This window comes from Notolabrus celidotus, chromosome 22 (genome assembly GCF_009762535.1).
Source record: "Notolabrus celidotus isolate fNotCel1 chromosome 22, fNotCel1.pri, whole genome shotgun sequence".
Taxonomy (NCBI): domain Eukaryota; kingdom Metazoa; phylum Chordata; class Actinopteri; order Labriformes; family Labridae; genus Notolabrus; species Notolabrus celidotus.
The window spans coordinates 2,902,598-2,926,083 of NC_048293.1; the positions used below are offsets into that span (position 1 = coordinate 2,902,598).

Genomic DNA, 23,486 nt, shown 5'->3' on the forward strand with positions numbered 1-23,486 from the left:
CAGCAGGACCTTTCTGAAGGATTGGTCACAGATTTAGTGTTTCTTGTTGTTTTATTTATCAGTATGTCGACGTGTGTCTTGGTACACAGCTACGAACATGTAGCTATGTGGCTATGCTAACTAGCGCTAGCACTTATCCATGATAAATAAAAATCATCCACTAGATCTTCAAATCTGCAGACGTGGGGAGTAAAACCGACCTCTGCCAGAAAGGCAGCAGGACCTTTCTGAAGGATTGGTCACAGATTCTGTGTTTCTTGCTAGCGCTAATTAGCATAGCCACATAGCTACATGTTCATAGCTGTAGCTGTAGCTGTGTACCAAGACACTCGTCGATATACTGACAAATAAAACAACAAGAAACACAGAATCTGTGACCAATCCTTCAGAAAAGGTCCTGCTGCCTTTCTGGCAGAGGTCGGTTTTACTCCCCACGTCTGCAGATTTGAAGATCTAATGGATGATTTTCATTTATCATGGATAAGTGCTAGCACTAGTTAGCATAGCCACATAGCTACATGTTCGTAGCTGTGTACCAAGACACATGTCTACATACTGATAAATAAAACAACAAGAAACACTAAATCTGTGACCAATCCTTCAGAAAGGTCCTGCTGCAGGCGCCTCTCCGTCAGGATCAGATCCTGGATCAGATTCAGAGGGTTGAAGTAACGCGATCTCTGAGCAGCCGTGTATATTCAGCCAACATGTAAACATTAGATCAACGTGCTGGAGAGCCGAGGCACATCCACTTCCTGAGGGGGCGTGGTCAGAGAGAAAACAGAGTGTTCTGAGGAGGACTGAAGAAGAGGGATTTTCAGGCAGACCAAAATCTGATTTCAAAGTGTTTTTTTGAGCATAAACTTTAAAGACATGTTTTGGGGACCTCTTAGACCAATATATATTGATGAAAAAAGCGTGATATGTCACCTTTAAGGTATTTACTATATACACAACATAAGCTCTGAAAAATGTTGATAAAAAGAAGGAAGGAAGTTCAAGCCAAATACATATTTATTCATAGTTTCAGGGAGGGAAAATTCCAGCTCCAACAGGAGTTTGAGGCGACTTGGATTTGAAGACAAGATTCTTGTCTCTTCTTTTCAGTTCATGCAACAGTCTTAAGGAAGAGAATTCACAGGACTTCTGAAGCTCAATGATACACAAGTTACAGTAGTCTTTAAATATCAACTATTTAGCTATATAGCTGTTTGCCTCAGTTTCCACTCCTGTGCTACGCAAAGCTAATGCCTAGGTAGTGAATCAGACATACAGACATGGTATTGGTATTAATCTTCTCATTTAACTCTCTGCAGGAACAGCCAGGTGTATTTCCCTAATAATATTCCCTTAAGTTATAACATATTGCATAATATTATCAATAATTTTAACAGTGCGTTGTCTTCTGTGCTTTCCATTTCAAAATGCTGCATCCGTGCAACATGCTGCTGAACTGAGTGAGCATCAAATGGCATTGATGTGGATTCAGATTAAGAGACAGAGTTACAAATCCACCTACAAGCACCGCTGATGACAATTGACTAATATTTGTTTCCCCGTCTCCTGTCTTTATGCTAAGCTAAGCTAAGCTAAGCAGATCAGACACCGTAGCAGCTGCTGTTAAGCACACAGTCATAAGACTGGTATCAGACTTCTCATCTAACTCTGTTAATGACTGCAAACAAGAAAACCATTCCTCTAAATGAAAAACAAACACTGCATGGTATGAACATTTCATACTGTGCAAAGTTTGCTGTTTATTCGTTTAATTAACTCAACTTCCAGTGAAAAAAATCTAACTTAAGGTATCTTTTTCTTCCAGTGGAAACATGAGTGAGTTGGATTTATGAGATATAAGAAGAAGTCTGTTATGTGATTCTGTTTTCTGTCGCTTGTGTGGAGTTTCTGTTTGAGATAAAAATGTATCCTGACCGTCACAGTGTGTTGGAGTCAGAGCTGGAGAATCAGCAGGCTCAGCTGTCCACGTTTCAGCTCCAAGCAACCTGTGTGTGTGACAACATCTTGAGCATGGAGAACACACTGAACAGCTCCATCATGACCCTGAAGAGGACTCTGGTCAGTGAACCGCACTCTTGCAGGATGTGCACCCGAACCCCTTTCAGCAGTGATACATTTATATCCCCTGTTATTCTTGCAACTTTCTGTATGCTTTCTGTGAGGAAGGAAGGTCACTGCTGAAAAGTGTGTGATCCATCTAGAGTTTTTAAAGGTTAAATCACAAATGATTTTTTTTTTCTCCTATGCAGGCTTCTGTGAATCAAATCAGAGCAACAATAATCGAGCTGGAGTCTGCCAGGGACGAGCAAATTGATGACATCAGCTCCTTGGTGATTCAGCCTTTGCTTTAAAACATGCATAAATCCCACCAAAGTTATTGTCAGTCTAATGTCCTCAAGTTCTTCTGCAGGAGAAAGTTGCCCAAGAGAACCGTCAGAAGATGCAGGCAGAGAAGCTGGCTGTTTATGTAGCAATAATGGAGCAGGACAAGTGGTGAAAAAGGTTAGAGGACAAGGAGTCAGAGTACTTTTCTATGAAGAATCAGATTGATCAGCTTCCTGAAGACACAGAGCCTTTAAAGGTGCTTTGGAGTTTTGCTGTATCACTGATTTTAGAGGCTTATAATAGATACAGAAGCCAAACAATGCTTCTGATTGGAACTTTTTTTTTTTTTTTACTGGGGTTTGCTTTAAAGTGACAGCTTTCTTAAAAGAAGAAGTGAAAGAAAAATTTGTTTACATAAAGAATGAGCGAGAGAAGCTGGAGATCAAGTGTGCAAAAACATGAGCCTAACCTTCAGCATTTAGAGAACCAACTGAAGGCTCATTTAGACAACATCTGAGCTATGAAAATGGACCTTGCCCAAAAAGAAGAAGAGTTACAGGTCAAAAGAGCAGCACTTTATTTGTACTGTGTACAGGTGCAGCTCAAAAAATTAGAATATCGTGAAAAAGTTCAATATTTTTTGTCACTGAAGTCAGAAAGTGAAACTCATATATTACATTGATTCATTACACATAGTGTGACATATTTCAAGCCTTTATTCCTTGTTATTTTGATGATTATGGCTTACAGATCATGAAAACCAAATTTGAGTGTCTCATAAAATTAGAATATCACATAAGATCAATGAAAAAATGGCATTTTAAATAGAAATGTCAGGCTTCGGAAAAGTATTTTCATTTCTATGCACTCAATACTTGGTTGGGCTTCCCTTATCATGAATTACTGCATCAATGCGGTTTGGCATGGAGGCAATCAGCCTGTAGCACTGATGAGGTGTAATGGAAGCCCAGGTTGCTTTGATAGTGGCCTTTAGGTCATCTGCATTGTTGGGTCTGGTGTCTCTCATCTTCCTCTTGACAGATCAGGGGTGTCAAACATGCGGCCCGCGGGCCAAAACCGGCCTGCCAGAGGTTCCAATCACGGAACGACTTTGCAAAGTGAAAAAATAACAGAGAAGACATTAACTGCAATTTTTCAATAAAAGTAACTACTATTTCAAATTTGTCCTCTGGGGGTCACATAAAATCATAGCGCTGAGGGAGCGCACCTGAACAGCGCTTTTTTTTTACCGAGACTTTTTTTCTCAAAGTGAGAAAATAGATTACTTGCTGTTTGCATAATTCAACAGCTGCTTTTGTAGAAAGATAGTTCATTAAATGTGAACATTTTCAGAATGTACTTGTACCTTTTTGCACTAAAACAAAGGGAAAATTTTGAGTTGTCGTTATTTATAGGTTATTATGTTGTGATTTTACTGGTCCGGCCCACTTCAGATCAACTTGGGCTGTATGTGGCCCCTGAACTGAAATGAGTTTGACGTCCCTGCCATAGATCCTCTATGGGGTTCGGGTCAGGCAAGTTTGCTGGCCAATCAAGCACAGTAATACCATCGTCACTGAACCAGCTTTTGGTACTTTTGGCAATGAGGGCAGGTGCCAAGTCCTGCTGGAAAATGAAATCAGCATCTCCATAAAGCTTGTCTGCAGAAGGAAGCATGAAATGCTTTTAAATGTCCTGATAGATGGCTGCGTTGAATGTGGACTTCAGAAAACACAGTGGACCAACACCAGCAGATCACATGGCACCCCAAACCATCACTGACTGTGGAAACTTCACACTGGACTTCAAGTAACATGGATTCTGTGCCTCTCCCCTCTTCCTCCAGACTGAGACCTTGATTTCCAAATGAAATGCTAATTTTCATCTGAAGAGAGGACTTTGGACCACTGAGCAACAATCCAGTCCTTTTTCACCTTAGCCCAGGTAAGACACCTCTGACGTTGTCTCTGGTTCAGAAGTGGCTTTACACAAGGAATGCAACATTTGTAGCCCAGGACCTGGATTTGTCTGTGCATGGTGGCTCTTGATACGCTGACTCCAGCGTCCACTCATGAAGCTCTCCCACATTCTTGAATGGATTTTATTTGACGATCCTCTCCAGGCTGTGGTTATCCCTGTTGCTTGTGCACCTTTTTATGCCACACTTTTTCCTTCCACTCAACGTCCTATGAATATGCTCGAATACAGCTCTCTGTGAACAACCAGCTTCTTTAGCAATGACCTTTTGTGGCTTGTGGAGAGTGTCAGTGACGGTCTTCTGCACATCTGTCAAGTCAGCAGTCTTCTCCATGATAGTGTCCCTACTGAACCAGACTGAGAGCTTAGAGTCTCAGGAAACCTTTGCAGGTGTTTTGAGTTCATTAGCTGATTCAGATGTGACACCATGAGTTTCCAATATTGAACTTTGTCACAATATTCTAATTTTCTGAGACACTGAATTTTGGGTTTTCATTATATGTAAGCCATAATCTTCAAAATTACAATAATTAAGGCTTGAAATATGTCACTCTATGTGTAATGAATCAATATGATGTATGAGTTTCACTTTCTGACTTGAGTGACAAAAAATACTGAACTTTTTCACGATATTCAAATTTTTTGAGCTGCACCTGTATATATGCACATCTATGTTTTTCACTCATCTCATGCATATATTGAAGGCTACAACGCTTACCCTTGCACTCCAGCTATAAGGAACTACACATATCAGTTAACAGTTATTAAGCTCAACCTAAGCGGTGATTAACTGCCTCCAGAGAGTTGTAGCTCTGTCCACTACAACCTGACAGGCTGTGATCAGAGCTCACATGTGATGACAGGAATGCGTGGTCAAAGTCTCAGAGATCAGCCCTGAGAGGCAGCAGGTGACCGGCAGCACTGAGAGCATCGACACAGAAATCCCTCGACTGAAGAAGAAAATCAAAGTGTGGGAGAGCTGCCACGGAGAGCAGGAGCAAGTGGTCAGGTGAGAAATCAGAGACTTTCTGAAAAAGTAACTCCCAGAGGCGGAGCGGCTCTGGGGACAAGTAAAGGTAATGGTTGAACCTCACAAGCAGGTGGGCGGCAGTTTTTCAGTAGGAGTTTTGATTTGTATTTCTGTATTCTTGCGGTGCTTAATGTCTACTTTTAGCTGACTAAAGGGTTTGAAACAATCTGAAAAAAGATATTTTCACTCATGACCAAAGCATACATAAATAAGCACATGAGGCTAGCTAAGCTAAACAGCTAATTAACATTACAGAAAATTCTGAAGCAATACTTTTGAGTGTTTTTGTTAGAGCTGTTTTACATCAGCGTACCTCACCATGTCTCTGAGTTTCATCTGTAGTTATTCAATAACGACAAAAATATGTGTGCCTGCTGAGGTTCAACCCATCCTCTGAGATTCCCTCTTCCACTCAAGAGTCTTTTCAACTGGATACTTTAATCTGATCTGCCCGTTGGCCATCACTAAATCATCTTGTGGCCTTATTCTGCAATAAGAAAAATTGAGGCTGGGCTGTTTTCTGTCCTGTGCCCTCATTAGGGAGTACGCTGAGGCCCTCGCTCTCTACAGACTGAAAACAAACCAAGTGAGAGATCTGTGAAAGTTCATCGATGATGTCAGTAACATCATGTCAGACAGGAACAACAGGTACAGAGTCAGGCAGAGGTAAATTATGATCTACTGAGTTTCCAAACAATGCAGGAATACATAGCAGCTTCTGTGATCTAATTCTATTTCCACTGATTCTGATTCTAGGTCCTTCTCCAGCAGATGCAAGTTATACTTCAATAACTTTCTGATCAAGATGAACTGCTGCGGCTCCACCATCTTTGGTCACAGCAAGGAGACGCTCTCAATCTCAGTAAGTCTTGTTTTTTTTTTAATAAGAATGAATTATTAAGTTTCCTTAACCCCCCTGTTATGTTCGTTTCTCTGGAACAGCAATAATGTTCCTGGGTCAATTTGACCTGGGGCATATTTAATTATCCAGAAGTGTCAGAACCTCAAAAAATCCCAATACACATTTTTTGTAATCACATTTTTAACTCTTTACTAACCATTTCAATCAAGATTTAGTCCACTGGTGTTCTTTAATTCTCACAGATCATGGTTCAATGAGGATAACTCACTCGTTTTTCATTCAAATTAATGATACAACTTTTTTAATGTACATAGGAAAGACCTAAATATAAATACAATAGTTTTACATGACAAAGATTTTTGTTTATTTTATTTCAAATTTAGATTTTTTTTATTTTTATGAAGTGATGTTGATAAAATAATACGAGACACCTCTTCTGTCACATGCTGCCCAGATTTTGATGCTGCATTTAGCCGGTTTGGAAGGCATTTAATGCCTAAAGTAGACATTAAAAGGGTCAATTTGACCCGCAACATAACAGGAGGGTTAAGGAAGTCCTTTTTGTAGGATGTTTTTTGTGCATTCTTTAGTGTAAAAAAAAGTTAAATTCTATATTTTTATGGATTCACAGTCTCACAAAATCATATCAGATTAGCAAAACTGAATCAATATCATCCCTCCTCTCTCCTCCTTCCATATAATTTCCATATAATGTCACATGATGCTAAAAACAATCTTAGCTAAAACAGCCACCTACTATCCCTTCTTTAAAAACAATCCATTTAAGTTGAAATACTTCATGCAGGTACATGTCAAACCTTTTCATGTTAAGGTTAGGCCTCCGGGCAGAGAGGATGATGATATGAGTGACACGAGGGCGCTGTCAGGCGGTGAGTGCTCCTTCTCCACTCTTTGCTTCATGCTCTCCCTGTGGGAGATCACAGAGTCGGCCTTCAGATGTCTCGATGAGTTCGACATCTGCATGGTGAGCACACAGAAACATTAGAAACATCAATGCAGTTTATTCAACTTCAATGTCAACTGAACAGTAATTACGTTACTTACTGCTCATGTAGGATATGCACTATTGAAGGATTGGTCTGGATCTCCTGCTGGAGTTGTCGCAGCGGCAGCAGCTCCAACAGTTTATCCTCATCACTCCACTTAATGTTTGTCTTTCTACCTCCAAATCAACATTTATGTTTCTTGAATGAAGACTGAAGTGTGCTTTCACACTTGATGCTCAAGCTGCTATATTTTTGTGCGTACTAAGCAAATTTCTGTTATCTCTTTCTGCATTTAAAAGGACTTTATTCACTGTTTCAGTAATATTTAATGACTAATGAGACCCCACCTACTGTTTGATTTTCTTTTAAGCAATCTATCAAAAATCCACCAGCTTCAGGATCCAGAAAGAGTTCAGAGCGAAAGTGAGGATGAGGATGTTTGAAGTGAGCTCCAGAGACTGAAACATAAGGAATGTTTATGTGCATATTAATATTTAATTAATTATAGTTTTTGTGTCTTTCACTTTTATGTTTCTGGACTCTCTGGGACGTCAGAGTTAATTAGTTCATCAGTATATATGTTTGTCCAGTATGTAGCAGTGACTATAAGCCTCTAGCTAGACTGTCATTCTTGGTATTAGTATTTTGAATATTTGTCATTCATTATAAACATTTTGGGCGTGCAGTTCCTTGGATTTTGTTAGTTTTGGACCGGTGAAGTACAGGTATTTACCCGTGTCTCATTCTTGGCCTCTGCTTGCATGATAACCTGCTGCAGAGTGGAGTCTAGATCAGAGAGGGTGTGATCTGGAAAGACAGGTCTAATTACGGCCACAACGCTAAAACAGAAAATCACCAGAGAATCATTTAGCTTATTTTGAGTTCTCAAACAAATGTTGTGAATAGTTCAGATGTTAAAAGCAGCACAGGAGGTTGGTTGTGTTGAAGGTTGTGCGATCTTTTCTTGCACATTCATAGCTAGATTGCAGTCTTTAAATTGTGTTGTTTGTGTTCTGAAAGCGACATGTCTTCCACTGAAGGTCAGCCTTTTTAACTTATATGTGCTCGAATGGAATACTTAAACAACTATTTATTGAAATGCTGTTTACCACCTGAGTTATTTTCCTTCTATCTTTCTGAAATGGATGGAATCTTTAAATATGTTGTACTGAAACGTGTTAGCAGCTTTACCTCAGGAACTCGGTACCAGACAGAAACAGCTTCACTCTGCAAACATGACTCGACTTGACAGTGTTAGTATTCCCACAAAAGACAATTTATTGGTAAAGTTGACTTGAGTGACTCAAACTGATCGTCTTTGATCTCTGTGACACAAACATTAGCTCTGTTTAGTCCTCTCCCTTTTTAAAACCACACCACACCACAGCAATTATGTATCTGGTGTTGCTGCAAAACCATCGTTACAATACACCTCTTTGAAAACCTGAACACTTCTCTGTCCCTCATTCTTTTTAGGCACACTCAATCAGCTATTAATTCAGGCGTTCCATCCGTTCATCCGCATCAACACACTCTAAGTCTGCAGCTCTTACTCTCATTAATCACACCTGCTCCACTGTGTCTTTTGAAAAAGCCTGGTGATGGTTTATTCATTTTAATCACTACAGAATTATTTTTGGGTGCAACACATGCCACATGTATAAAAGAATACAGTCACTTGTATTATGATTTTTCATATTTGATATAAACATTTACTAGACAAAGAATCTGAATCAGTGACTGGACTGAAATGTATAAATAAATGTAGACATTAATAGTGTGAGGGTTGGTTTCAGTTTATGTTATAGACAGAACAGTGAAAAGCTTCTGCAACCTCCACTACTGTAAGTGGACTACAAGCAGACTCTCGGTCCGTGCTTGCATAGCCTAAAAATCGGGAAGCAAAACTGTTGAAAGAGAATTTCCACAACACGTTGAAACCATCTTCATCACTCAGTTATCCTGCACTCTGAAATGCTCTTTCAACAGCTTTGTCAAACACCTCTCTTGAGGGTCCTGCATCTTTAATGATTGTTGCAAACGGAATAGATTCGAAGATGAGACCTTTCAATAAAAAGTTTCTCCTTACAAAAAAGTTTTTTTAAGTAGGAATGCAGTGTGTCCAGTAAACATATAGGAGGCTCTTTGAACCCCTTTTTGCTGCATTGGAAGTGGCGCTCCTCTCATAAGGTCCCCAGCCAAGAGAGTGAGCTCCCAGCAATAAGGTCAAAAGCCAAGACTGTACTCATTTTGCAGTGCTTTCTTTCTTGTAAACATGTTGATATGTACTGAGTTAAGTCATTTAAGTCTAAGTCAAAGAAGCAGCCGGTATAAGAAGCCAATTTGGATCATTTGTGGGGAATAATGAATGAGTACTGTGCCTAATGACAGCGGTAATTTCCTCTAGTTAAAGCGGCGGCAGTACTGTAAATTCATAAAGAAAAGCTGCTCCATTTATATATATTTCTGCTCATCCTAGAAGTCACTGAAGCAAAACAGAACACAACGTCAACGTGAAAGCTCTTCCTCAGAGATTAGCCCACAACTGCAACCCAAATATACTCCAAAAAACTCAAGTGTCACACATACACGTGTTTCAAATGGAGGGAAGCATGCTCCCACGTTACTGGAGGTGAACAATGAGAGTCTGATGAGTCACATACTGTACATCCCATGCAACAATACTAAATGAATTCCGGAGGGTTTCTCTTTTATAACCACCTAAAGATGCAAAAGGTAAGAGATTATATTTTTTGACACATAATATATGCATGCAAAGAACCTACTCTTCTTGGTTCCATCATGTGAAAACATCTGGAACAGACAGGAGCCTCTCTATTCTCCAAGAGCTCAACAAGTCTGGATAGTAGAGACAGTTACAATTATCATAGGAATTATTGTTTTGTTACTATTATGTAAAGCGTACAGTAGTTGCAGCAGTGAACACTGGGGATCCTAAATACTGCAGGAACATAATTTAATGCAGTGCTCCACTGATATACAAGCTAGGGTTGAATGAGAATGTATAGGGTTACTGTGCACAAATCACGTTGGCATGTTTCGAAATAGAAATGTATGATATCTTATAGCTATATTCAAAATTATTCAGCATTTGACATTCTCATGCATACAACCACAAGAAGCGAGTCCATTGAAAAATAGTCCAAGCATTGTTTTTTTCCTGTGGAAATGGCAGAGAACCTAATGAGACATTAAAACATGTGCTGCTGTCCAGAGTGTGTGGATTACAGACGGGGAAGAGGAGCGAGCAGGGAGGGCTCACTTCTGCATGTCACACTGCAACAGGAGCACAATGGACGGGTCGCTCTTCGCCGCCTCTTTGAACTCCTCCAATGAGATCTGGTCGTCGTTGTTCTTATCCATTTTGCTGAAGATCTTGTCCACCCTCTGCTCTGGTGTCAAACCATCCTCGTTCATCTTCATCATGATCACAGTGCCCACCATTTTGTAGATTGCCTGTGGGTGAGTTGCAGTGAGAAATTAGCACAGGACTGCTTCTTATGTAACTCAGTGAAGCATAGCTACAGTTTTTCATTTGTTCATAAAGATGTAGATCAGTGATTCACAGCAAGTGCTACTCATAACCTGGGGGCTGTTTTGTGATGCGTGGAGAGCTTTGCAAATTAATTCTCCTTATCTGAACTCTGAACTTTGAACTGACTTTTGAAGCACTTCAAAAATAAAGTTCTTCACATTTATGCTTAGAAAAATAGGATTGCAAGTAGGTGTGAGTCTTATTGTACATTAAAAAAAACATTAGCTCCAAATCAAACTGAGCTAATCGACACACAAAAAGACTTTACAGTGGTATTAGGAATGTAAAGAAAACTTGTTGAAGGACATTAAGTCAAAGTAGTGAGCTAAATGCAAGAAATATTTAGTGTAATTTGTAAACTAAATGAGGAAGTAGTTTAAACTATTAGCTCAAACTAAAGAATACATTTTTATAATTGTTTGCTTAAAACAACAAATTCACACCTGAAAATATTGGCCACATGGGATGATAAACAGTTCAATATCCAAAGATTGTCACTTTTTTTTAAGCTAAAGTAAACATAAACAGTTATAAAAGATATTAGCTTAAAGTGTTTGCTAACTCAAGGCTAATGGGAAATACAAAATGGTTCGAATTGTTAGCTAAAAGCCACAAATAAATAGTTGAAATTATTACCTTTAGATATGATTTAAGAGTACAAATTCAAGTGTAAAAAAAGTTTCACTAGTTTAAATTGATTACTTAGAGTAAACACTAAGCATTCAATTGTTAGCTAAAAGCTGGACATATCTGGAAATGCATGCTAAAAGAGAAAAAGACAAATTTGTTAGATAACATCAGAGACTGAGAGGCTGGATTTGATTCAAGTAGACTAATGAATTAAGTGTTGAAATGAGCTACAAGTAATAAATGCAAGGTTGACCAAAGGAACCCAAACACAGCATGAAAAGACTGATTAAAACAATTAGCCAACTGATTTTAGTTTTAAATAACATCTTCCCTATAATCCACTCATTACAGCACTTATGAAACAAGACCAATGGTGCTGATGAAGTGGTATTTGATTCAATCTAACAGCGTGTATAGCTTTATCAGCCAAACAAGGTTGGAAAGTACAGATAAAGAAGCTCTCACTTCACATTTATCACTACAGAAATTGCCAATGCTGTTCTCACTGGGACATATCAGATTTACTACCCTGATAGCATTCCCAGAAATTGGACAATGCAATTCAATAGCACTGCAGTTATGTCACTGGGAAACTGAACTCGGGGCACTGCAGGTGTGCAGGGGGCTGATAACAGCAAAAGATAACAGAACCAGTCCCCTGATGAGGCAGAGCTTAATGACTTGATAATCCCTCACCTCGATTATCTCCAGCATCTCCACTCTGGTGATTTTGCCGTCACCGTCCAGGTCGTACATGTTGAAGGCCCAGTTGAGTTTCTGCTCAAAGCTGCCACGGGATGTGATGGACAGAGCACAAATGAACTCTCGGAAATCAATGGTGCCGTCTCCATTTTTGTCAAAGGTTCTGAAGGCGTGTTGTGCGAATTTGGATGCATCACCATAAGGGAAGAACTGCAAATGCGAGAGAGATGTGTTCAATAATTCAAGACTTAAGTAGCAAAAGCAGCAGTCTATGATGCAAAGTAGCCATGGCATATCACAGACGACTGATCTGATAGATGTGAATGTAGGAGGTGATGAAAAGGCATTGGTTTGACACAAACCTTGACATAAAGCTGCTGGAATTCATCCAGATTCAGCCTGCCAGTGGGGCAGTCTTTCAGGAAGCCTTTGTACCACTGCTTCAGCTCGTGTTCATTAAACTCTGTGTTCTTCACCAGATCCTCCATCACCTCAGGAGTCAGCTTGCTGTTCTGCTTTCCCATGGTTCCTGTGGTGCAAGAACACGTGAATAATGCATTTATCTATGCTTGAGCGATGGCAGTATAAAAATCTCTTCCACAGCGTGAAAACTGCCCTTTTTTATTTCACCATTAAGCATGAGCACAGAGAGAAAATTCAAGTGTTTTTCAGGGAGAGAGAAGTTAGGCTGCAAATATTTCCCTGGTGCTTCTGTTCTATTTCTGTCCCCGCATCCTGCTTGTGCCAGTCTCTGGCCCGGGTGGCACTGACCTGGATCGTAACTGTCAGAGCAGATCCAGTTCATCAAATGTTCGATCCACCACTATCAAGTTTCCACTGCAAACACTGTTCTATAATCTGACAATGACAACAAAGCCTGTGCTTGGTTGTAAGAGAGGCCCCTGCTGCAGTAAATCCACAGACAGTGAGAACAGTGCAGGAGCACATAGTCCACTTGCAGTAATCTGGATGGAATAAAGCTTATAACACTCTGCTCTGCATATGGTATAGTTTTTGAGCCAGCTGTGGGCGATGCGCAGACTAATCAAAGCAGATTATTGTGACACTGAAGGGCCTCAGTAGGCATCATGGCAGCTTGAGCAACCACACCAGAGCCGCCTCTCACAAGTCCCACATTCATAAATTATTGACTCATGATGTAGCAAATGACATAAAGTGGCAAAAAAATGCACCAAATCTCAACACATAATCAAACAGTGAAGACAGCAGGGTAACATTTGCATCATTCTGACTGAACAAGATACATTGAGGTACCCACTTGAGACCAACATATGGTCCACATCTCTGCAGCAGCAGCAGTAGCAGCAGCAGCATGACAGCAGGCTGAGCAGCTCCACCACACACAACACTGCATTGGCTCAGGCCTTCACACAACAAACAGCAGAAATATGCGCCGCAGCCAAAATCGGTGCAAACCACAGTGTTTAATATGCACCCGCTGCTTGCCACACAACCTGTCCCGCTGAGCCTGCCTGTTAATTGTAGGATCTGATGGAGGGGTTAGTCTCTAAACTAGGCGGCAGTGAATGACCTTGAGGACAAACATTTTGCAAGGAAGATGACAAAACGAAATTGTTTGACGAAGCCATGAGCTAAAAAAAAACCCGTCTCGACAGTGTGAGACTGCGCCGTTTGTTTGTAATTTAGGAAAATGCGCCTCATAACACACAGGCCACGGGTATGAATGACTCGTTCTGACCACATAGAGGCCACCAGATGCTGTTTTATTTCACGCTTTGGGCAATGGCATACGAGTTAACGCTATTAAAGCTGTGCAGAGCAGAGAGGGAGACGCTGCTGCTGCATTCCGATGGAAACGACGCAGTGAGAGCATTCTCAGATTAGATCCCACCATCCCGCTGCTAATGACATCTTTGCATGCGCATTGGGGCGACAAAAAAAAAAAAACATGTCCAAATTTCATAACCAACCAGACCTATTTTTTAAAATGCAAGTAGGCTCCCATCGGTGCCACCACAGAGCCACATTCGAGGCACCTAACGCCAATTAATTGCGCCATCCTCGATGACATTTCGTCAAATGGTCAAATAATCCCTTTCTGTCTTTTCTCTGTTTTCTGCTTGTTTCCAGGCAAAACGCAGGGGTTTTATTTTAAGGGATGCGCAGGTGCCCGTGTGCAAGCCCCTCTACTCGATCCCATGCATTCAAACAGAAACAAAATGTGAAAAATAATGCGTGACACGTTCAAATAAAGCATTCACTGCATCTATTACCTAATAGTGACACATAACACATGACATGAACATGTGCAGGCAGTTTCTTCTTACCTTATTACAGCCTATATTTGGTGATTATCGGAATAAATCTGCTCTGGCTTCTGCAAAGTACAGAAAACCGCCTTCCGATGGAAACGTTTTGCCCAAAAGGGATTATTTTCAACACTGCTCGCCTCCTTTAAAAAACACCCGCTAATGAAATTTCTGGATTTTCCCGACGTTATTCCAGATGAGGCGCAGCAGGGACCGATCCCACGCCAGTCTTTGGTTATGCGACTACAGGAGCGCAGCGTCACCCGTGTGCATCACAGCCTGATCATAAGTTCACTGATGCTCTGCTGCTCGCTTTGGGTTCAGCTGGAGCCTGTCACGTTAACAAGATCCTTCATCGTGATGATGATGAGGAGGATGATCATCCTGAAATGTTATTCGTAGGAAATTATTTAGGATTGTTGTGTGGACAAATTGTGCTCAAGATATGTGAGCTGCGTCTGTCTTACAATAAATCTGCTAATCAGGAATTGGATTCTAAACATTAAGGGGATGAAATGTATCAGTCCTATGGCCATTAGATTCTGCTTCTAAGAATAAAGTGCAGTCATCATGTATAAAACCAAGGCTTGATAATGACCAACCAGGGCCTCTACAAAGCCATAATTCCAATGTGTGCAGGGCCACCCCCACCCCTCCAAAGAGAGTAGAAATACACTTAAAGTACAGTTTAAATATCTTTTTGATTTGTTTCTGTTTTATTGTTAAATAGTGTGTATTTCATTTTCATTTTTGAGTTAGACAATCCAACACCTAAGATTGATCCTAAGCACAAGGTTTTATTCTCGCTACTTAGTCACTTTGCTTTATGTGTATTTCACATATTTCATATTTAACATACAACAATATTTTCTATTGACATTTTGCAAGAGTTGAGTGAAAATATCAGTGTTACTTTCACATGTGAACATACTGGGGCACACCCAGTTAGCTTTACTTAGCATATAGGCTAAAACCAAGCGCAAACCTCCGGTCTAAAAATATGAGTCCAATGTGGAAGTGCTAAAAAACTGCAGTTCATGGAGGATCCGCTTGAGGCTGGCTCCGGAAGTACTGGAAACCACATACACACCAATTCAAAAAAGCCGATCTTTACAGCAGAAATAAACATGTTTACAGCCTGGTTCAAAAGACGAGTGTAGTCTGGATAGCTCATTTCTCGATCGGCACACACTGTACGGGGATGAATCTTTTTCTAACGCTGCAATTTCGAAGTTATTAAGATTACAAGTCTTCCAATGAGAGGCACAGCTGACTTGATTGACAGGTGGGAACACTGTAGCTGTTGGCTAGGAGGCTCAAAGCCCGCCTCTTTTCGTCACAATTGTTCGACAGCAGCAATATGGCTGCCGCCGAGTGATTGGCTTCAAAACAGCGCTTCAGAAACAGATGGGTGACGTCACGGACACTACATCCATATTTCATACAGTCTATGGCTAAAACAAAGGGAAGCTATCAGCCTGGCTTATCCAATGGGTGATGTAGGAAGTCACAGCCCCCTGAACAGTGCTTTAAGTGGTCCAGTATGCTCTGGTTTGCAGTACCACTACATCGAAATGTAACCCTGTGGCGTATCAGAACTTTTTCAGCATACTGGGATTTCGTACCAGCCTCTTACCCTTTCCTGTCCTCTCCATATTACAGTTTCTCTTGGCGATTCATAAAAGCATCTTAATACCCATGGCACACAAGGTGACACTCACACCCTTTGTCGATGTTACATGAAGCTCACTTGACTGTGTTTTAAATAGGAGCATGGGGATGCAGAGATGGAGAGTTGAAGTAGTTTTTCATAAATGTTTGTTGATAAATGATTTTCTGGTATATTTTAGTAACTATAGAAATTTAGAATGCAATACTATTGACTTTCTCATACTGGCCACAATGATACACACACCAACAAGTCAATACGAGAGATACCAGCACTTATTTCTGTCCTAAGCATAGCCCCAAAACACCCTTGTGTCCATCTTACACCCTATGATTTGTGGAGGTTAAACAATCTAAAAGCCAAGCTAAGCTAACTCACCTCTGGTTTTAGCTTCGTATTATCTGTCAGATAGTGGTATTCATTTTCTCTTCTTAATCTTGGACAGCATGAAATTAATATAGTTTTGTGAATGTCAACTCCTTAATGTCATTGTTTCAGGTGACATGTTGAGCTCTGTTTTTTATATTTTAAATGAATACATGATCCACAGTAAGGTTATGTTCAGGTAATATTCAGAGATAGATATACCAACAAGTCAATAGTCCTCATGATGACAAAGCCAAAATAAATTTCAGGACAATGACCCCCTAAAAGATATTTTCATGATGTTTTCTCTGTAAGTAAGTGAACCTCTCATCCTTCTGCAGAGACCCCCTGGAGAGCCCCGATAAGGAACCCTAGAGGACACCAGTTTGGGAACTACAGATTTAGGTCACCTTCGTTAAGTCATGTGTTGTGAAGCACAGATAAAGCTTCCAACTCTCCAATGTGTGGACCCACATCCAAATCTGGACCAGTTCAAATTTCTAAGGTATGAAAACAGTGTTGGAATGAAATCAACATCACAATTCTGCCAGGTCAAAACTCAACATATTCACATGGGGGCTAACATTACTTTATCATGGCATGCTGCTGTTTCCAGGTTGAGAATCTGGCCCACATTTCAAATTACAACAAAAATTTTTACTTTCCATTAGCATTTAGAGATACTGTTTGAGATTATGTTATGTTAGCATCCTGCTACTAGCTTAAAGCTGCTGTTGGTAGTCACAGAGTGAACATCTGTTCAGAGTGAGGGACTTCGAATGTCAAGACTATCCCTCCCAACCAGATTTCCTCTTAACCCCCCGACACAGATCGGCGTGTGCAGTCCATAGACTGTAAAAAATATGGACGTAGTATCCGTGACTTCACCCATCTGTTTCTGAAGAGCTGTTTTGAGACCAATCGGCTGCGGCAGCCATATTGCTTCTGTCGAGCCAGTGTGACGTAAAGAGGCGGGCTTTGAGTCTCCTAGCCAACAGCTGCAGTGTTCACACAGGCAGCTGTGCCTCTCATTGGAAGACTGGTAATCTCAATATCTTCGAATTTGCCGAATTAGAAAAAAATTCACCCCCCTCACCAGGGGCGGAGCTAGACTCTCAGCGCAGAGGGGGCGGAGCATCCTCAAGGGGCCCTTTCTGATAGCCATAACAGGTTGCCTGTTCCGTTCAAATGTTTCAGCTGCACTGAGGGCAGCACACAACGCTCTAGTTAATTAATGTATGGTTCAGCACCACAGACTGTAAATAAAAAGTTCAGCACCAATGCCGATGGACAGCGACAGGCAGGTGCATTGTCCAGTACTGTCTTTCTCAGGAATAACAAAAACATAAAATAGACACAGCGGTCTACAACACAGGAAGGCATCATAAAATAGACACAGCGGTCTACAACACAGGAAGGCATCATAAAATAGACACAGCGGTCTACAACACAGGAAGGCATCATAAAATAGACACAGCGGTCTACAACACAGGAAGGCATCATAAAATAGACACAGCGGTCTACAACACAGGAAGGCATCATAAAATAGACACAGCGGTCTACAACACAGGAAGGCATCATAAAATAGACACAGCGGTCTACAACACAGGAAGGCATCATAAAATAGACACAGCGGTCTACAACACAGCAGTGCATCATAAAATAGACACAGCGGTCTACAACACAGGAAGGCATCATAAAATAGACACAGCGGTCTATAACACAGCAGTGCATCATAAAATAGACACAGCGGTCTATAACACAGCAGTGCATCATATAATAGACACAGCGGTCTACAACACAGCAGTGCATCATAAAATAGACACAGCGGTCTACAACACAGCAGTGCATCATAAAATAGACACAGCGGTCTATAACACAGCAGTGCATCATAAAATAGACACAGCGGTCTATAACACAGCAGTGCATCATAAAATAGACACAGCGGTCTATAACACAGCAGTGCATCATAAAATAGACACAGCGGTCTATAACACAGCAGTGCATCATAAAATAGACACAGCGGTCTATAACACAGCAGTGCATCATATAATAGACACAGCGGTCTACAACACAGCAGTGCATCATATAATAGACACAGCGGTCTACAACACAGCAGTGCATCATATAATAGACACAGCGGTCTACAACACAGCAGTGCATTTTCAATCATAACCAGCATTTGAGTTTAAGACTTATTATAGCTATTTCACTCACCAATTGTTGTTTCGCCTCGGCCTGCTGTGTACTCCATTTTTCAATTCCGTATAATCCATAGAAAAAAATTACTCAAACACGAACAGATTAAAGAACTTTGTACATATCACTGTCCCGTTTAAAACGCCATCCTCCTCTCCTTCATGGTGGCAAACCTGCCAACCACTCTGTCCTTGTCAATGTTTATGTCCCGCTCAACACACAGCAAAGTGAGGTTGGATAGTCTGGCCTCATCCATGCACGAACGCAAATAACTCTTAATGAGCTTCAGGCGGCTGAAACTTCGTTCGGCACTGGCGCTGCTGATGGGAATGGTCTTGTATATTCTGTGGAGAATGGCCAGATTTGGGTATGCTCTATCCATGTCGTTGGCAATGAGGAATGGCAGGATTGCATCTGAGTTAAGATCCATGGCTAACTCGGAATACAATTTCCGAAAAGAGTGGAACTCCTCCACAACTTCCTCTGGCTTGGAGATGTCTTCTGAATAGAAACGTGCGAGCTCCAGCATTTTCTTTTCAGCATCAGGGTGCTCAAATCGCTTCGGGTTGAGTACTATGAACAGTTTGGCCATTTCTTTAAAATCTGAAAATCGATTCTCAAACTGTCCAACAAAAATATCAAGGACGTAAAAATAAACTTCAGTTTTAAAGCGAATTCTACTGTCCTGGATTGGGTCATCCTCTGCGTCCTCATCGAAGTGCCTCTTCCTCTTGCGGGCTCTCTCCTCCGCAAACTCAGTGGTCGCGTTGCTTTCTATTGCCATCTTTTTTGCGGTGCTCTCCATTGCGTCAAAACTAACATCTGTGCGTAAATCTCTGATCTGAGTCATTGTGGTGTCAATGAGATCCACGGCAGTGTTGACATCTAATGACTGTTGTTGCAGATAATTAGACAGGATGTATGTCTTTTTGAGTAAATCATTCCAAAACGCCAACATGAATTTGAACTCAAATGTGCTGAGTTTTGACAGCAGTCCATCGGCTTCAGAGGCCGCCTTTGGTGTGCTGTGATTGTGGTGCTTGATACGATGCAGGGCTTTTATAATTGCGGGCAGGCTCTGTATCACCGCTTCTGTGGCTTGCTTCCTGGAGGCCCATCGTGTGTCTGACAGGCTCTTAAGCGTTAGAACGGTTCTCTCCAGTTGCATGTTTTCTTGTTCCTCCTCTAGTATTTTAAACCTTGGAAGGCTCGAAGTTAAAAAGCAGTACAAGGTTTCAAGTGTACCAAAAAAAACTTTAGCGCTACACATAGAACACGCAGCGTCCAAAAGTATCAGGTTCAGATTGTGTGCGCAGCAGTGAACATAAAAAGCTTTGTCAGAACAGTTCTGCTTCACTCTAGCTTGCAGTCCAGTTAACTGACCAGACATCGTCCTCGCCCCATCATATGCTTGCCCCCTCATGTAGTTAACATTGAGACCAAGGTCCTTCTTGAGTGCGTTTATCAAAAGTTCATAAAACGACTCGGCTCCACCATCAGGCAACTCCTCAAATTTCACAAAGCGTTCGATGCTGTTTCCTGTTTTGGTGACATATCTGAGCGACAGAGAAAACTGATCTATTCTCGTTATGTCGATTGTTGAATCTACAATAACGGAGAAAAACTTAGCTACCTTGACTTCATCTATTATAGTGTCCAATGTCTCGCTGGCAAGAGCCGCAATAAGCTCATTTTGTGACTGGTGGCTGAGGTATGTTACACGGCTTACCGGGTTCGTCAGGTGCTGCTCAAGGATTGAGTCGTAGTGTGCCAGTAATTTCAGAAGCTCCAGGAAGTTCCCTTCATTTGAGCTGGAGGCACCAAGCCCAGCATACTCCCTATGGCCACGAAAGGCCAGACCCTGTCGAGCTAAGAAAAGAGTGGTATCGACCAACCTGTGCAGGATCCTCCTGTTCCTTTCGACCTGCTCTCTCTCAGCTTTTATGAGTTCCGCAACCACAGTGCTGTCCTGGCTTATACGAAACTTTGTCATTAAATATGACTTTTCTGCCTCGCGGTGAGCACTGGACTTTTCATGCAACTCAATCCGCTCTATCCCTTTTCTATAAGTAGAGAAGCCCATACATGGATCGGCCCAGCATTTCCCAGCACTTTCGGTTGGATTTTTGCCAAACAGCCAGCAACAGAAGCAAAACAGTCGGTTTGCTGTAGGCGAATAAACTAACCACTGTCGCTCCACTGTGCCGGAGCTTCCCACCTGACGCTTGTACCATGATGGGTTAAAGCGTCTTTTCTCCTCGTCATACGGAAAATGGTTGAAGCTGTCCTTCAAACCCGGTTGGCACGGGCCGTGCTTGATTACGGCTCGGATCACTTCAGTGGTGAGAGGCCGGTTTTGAAAGAGGTATGGGTCCGTTGGATACTCCTCTTGGGACAAAATGTTTGCCGGGTGACGATCAGGTCCTGTGGTGCTACTGCTGCTGGAAGCATTCACAGCTGGGATACTTTCCTCCACCCCATCACTTGCCATTTGTGTGCCTGAAGCTCCCAGTTGCTGGTGGCGGTCCTCGTCCTCCGTTGTGGAACTTTTGTTGATGCTAGCATCGTTATTAGCATCGTTGTTAGTTGCTGTCAGACTGGTGTTGGCAGTACACTGGTTGTTCGGCGTATCAATACTATCCCCATTTTTGTTTTGAACCGAGAAGTAGGAAGTAAGAGGAGCACATAACTCTATTAAACTTCTCTTACCCTCTCGCTCCTTTCTTTTTAAAGCACCAGATTTGTATTTTCGCTCCATTTTTCCGCGCAGCTAGACTCCAAGTATACGAGCGCGAGAGTCCGATCTCACAATGACGACGTCATGTGCGGCGCTGTCCAGTGCTGAAACTGAGCTGAGGACAAAAGGGAGACAGAACTTGCTGCCCTTTTCGTCACTTTCTATCTAGGCCTACACATGTACTTGAGAAATTAGCTTATATTTTAAAGTTCCAGGTGTTATGACCGTATAGATGACCGAGACACAACATAAGAAGGACAAAAATGAGTATTTCAAAGTATAACAACGAAAGGATTTATTTAGGCCTACATAAATTGTATGGTTTACATCTTCTTAAGGCTACCTCCCTATTTAACAAAAACAGGAAAAACAAGATTAAACTGTCGATTCACCCAAACACGACCTAACAGAAAATCCCATGCCGAGAACAAAATGCTAAAAACGCCGGTCGGGAGACGAGGGAGCTGGGATTCCCTGGTGATATTGCGTCACATCACAGCTGATGAAGAGAAAAGCCCTTTTACACGGCCTATCACCTGCCGAGCTGAAGTCCAACCAATCACCGCACAGAGATAAAGTGCACCTGTTAGGAGCGAGAGGGACGCAGCAACATGCATGCATATTTCCAGCACCGATTCTAATAAATAGAGACACCTAAAAACACACATTATAATCACAGTCGTAACAGGATTTAGTAATAATCATAGCCGAATGCTACAGCTAATGGATCTTGGGCTACCTACAGTGGTACGATGTAGGAAAAATGCGTCCATCGTAAGCCTAGAAAGGATTAATATCGATTTGTTTGTAAACATTTTTTATTAGTAAGCAGTGTACCAGTACGTGAACATATGTTGAGCATTATTGTGGTCTGCACTAGCCTAAGATGAAAGCATTTTGTGGGCCCATCTTAAGGTAAAAAGTCTTGAATGGTCATGCCATATGCGTTTTCACTTAGTTTATTGGGGTTTCTGGGGATTATTAACTGAACGACAACGGGAGGTTTTATTAGACTGAAAATATATATTAGTCTGAATGTTTTCTAATTACAACACCAATTGTGGACAGGGACAGACATCCACTCTACCGCTCCTGTCAAAACAGTAGCTCAGTAGGGGGCCCCTACTGAGGGGGGCCCTGGGGCGGCCGCACCCTCTGCCCCCGCGGTCGCTCCGCTTATGCCCCTCACAGTGAGAGGACATCGAAAAATTAGCTATTCAGACTACACTCATCTTTTGTACCAGGCTGTAAACATGTTTATTAATGCTGCAAAGATCGGCTTTTTACCATTCATGTGTATGTGACTTCCGGTACTTCCGGAGCCAGCCTCAAGCGGATCCTCGATGAACTGCAGCTTTTAACACTTCCGCATTGACTCATATTTTTAGACCGGAGGTTGCCGCTTGGTGCAGTCATGATAGTGCCGGACTCATAACCAATTGGAGGACGTGGTAGGGGCCGCCCCTTAACCAATCAGGACAGAGAGTTGGAGATTAGCTCTGATTGGTCCGTCATAGCGGGAACGAGGGGAATAATAACATTGCTTGATACAAAGGCATTGGAAAACACAGAGATTTCGCGTTAGTCTCAAATTACTTCACTTACAGATGAGTACTGATGGGTATTATGACCTTTTCTCCAAACCCAGCAGAAAAAAAGTAACGTTTTTTACACCATTCCTACCAACAGCAGCTTTAAGTTAAGGTTAGGTAAAATGTAGCTGAATGCTAATATTACCTCTAGAATGACTTGTTCATCAGTAAGGCATACATTAGCTTAAGTGGTTGAGTGCCCACATTCACTACAGCCTGGTGTTAACTAAAGAGTTATATAATTCCTTTATTATTATTTTTACAAAGTATTTCCACTGTTTCAAGCCAGAAAGTAACATTAACTAGAACGTTGCTAAATGTTAACATTACCTCAAGAATGACATCAGGAAAAGCATACATTTGCTTGCTAAGTGGTTAAATGCTGACTTCACTAGCTACTGTTAAAGCTGCTGTTAGTAGTCGTGATATAAACATCAGTTCTGAGAGAGATTTCGAATGTCAGCCCTACCCCTCCCCTCTTTGCTGCCGAAACCCCGACCACAAAAGATCCTTGTGCACGTTCTA

At 41.5% G+C, this 23,486-nt stretch overlaps 2 protein-coding genes across 4 annotated transcripts in view; one reads left to right on the forward strand and one right to left on the reverse strand.

The window, feature by feature from the left end:
* smc6 (structural maintenance of chromosomes 6) overlaps positions 1–8,659 on the forward strand; it is an 18,206-nt gene extending 9,547 nt beyond the window's left edge. Inside the window, 11 exon segments of the mRNA XM_034675402.1 lie at positions 1,903–2,076; positions 2,268–2,348; positions 2,429–2,599; positions 2,764–2,796; positions 2,798–2,902; positions 5,184–5,329; positions 5,891–6,016; positions 6,107–6,212; positions 7,045–7,197; positions 7,289–7,413; positions 7,590–8,659. Coding sequence (XP_034531293.1) covers positions 1,903–2,076; positions 2,268–2,348; positions 2,429–2,599; positions 2,764–2,796; positions 2,798–2,902; positions 5,184–5,329; positions 5,891–6,016; positions 6,107–6,212; positions 7,045–7,197; positions 7,289–7,413; positions 7,590–7,662 — 1,293 coding nt within the window. The 3' untranslated portion in view covers positions 7,663–8,659.
* On the reverse strand, positions 8,476–14,731 carry vsnl1b (visinin-like 1b). 3 transcript variants are annotated; one of them, XM_034674796.1, is made up of 4 exons: positions 14,417–14,731; positions 12,470–12,636; positions 12,102–12,317; positions 8,476–10,696 (listed from the first exon to the last, which is right to left on the reverse strand). In XM_034674796.1, exons 2-4 carry the CDS (start codon positions 12,629–12,631, stop codon positions 10,499–10,501), a joined length of 576 nt encoding a protein of 191 aa, XP_034530687.1. In that variant the 5' UTR covers positions 12,632–12,636; positions 14,417–14,731; the 3' UTR covers positions 8,476–10,498. The 3 variants fall into 3 exon arrangements, with proteins under 3 accessions (XP_034530687.1, XP_034530688.1, XP_034530686.1); XM_034674797.1 differs by lacking the exon at positions 14,417–14,731 and adding an exon at positions 14,065–14,269 and having other exon boundaries at positions 8,489–10,696; XM_034674795.1 differs by lacking the exon at positions 14,417–14,731 and adding an exon at positions 12,879–13,951 and having other exon boundaries at positions 8,489–10,696.
* Positions 14,732–23,486: the final 8,755 nt, after the last annotated feature.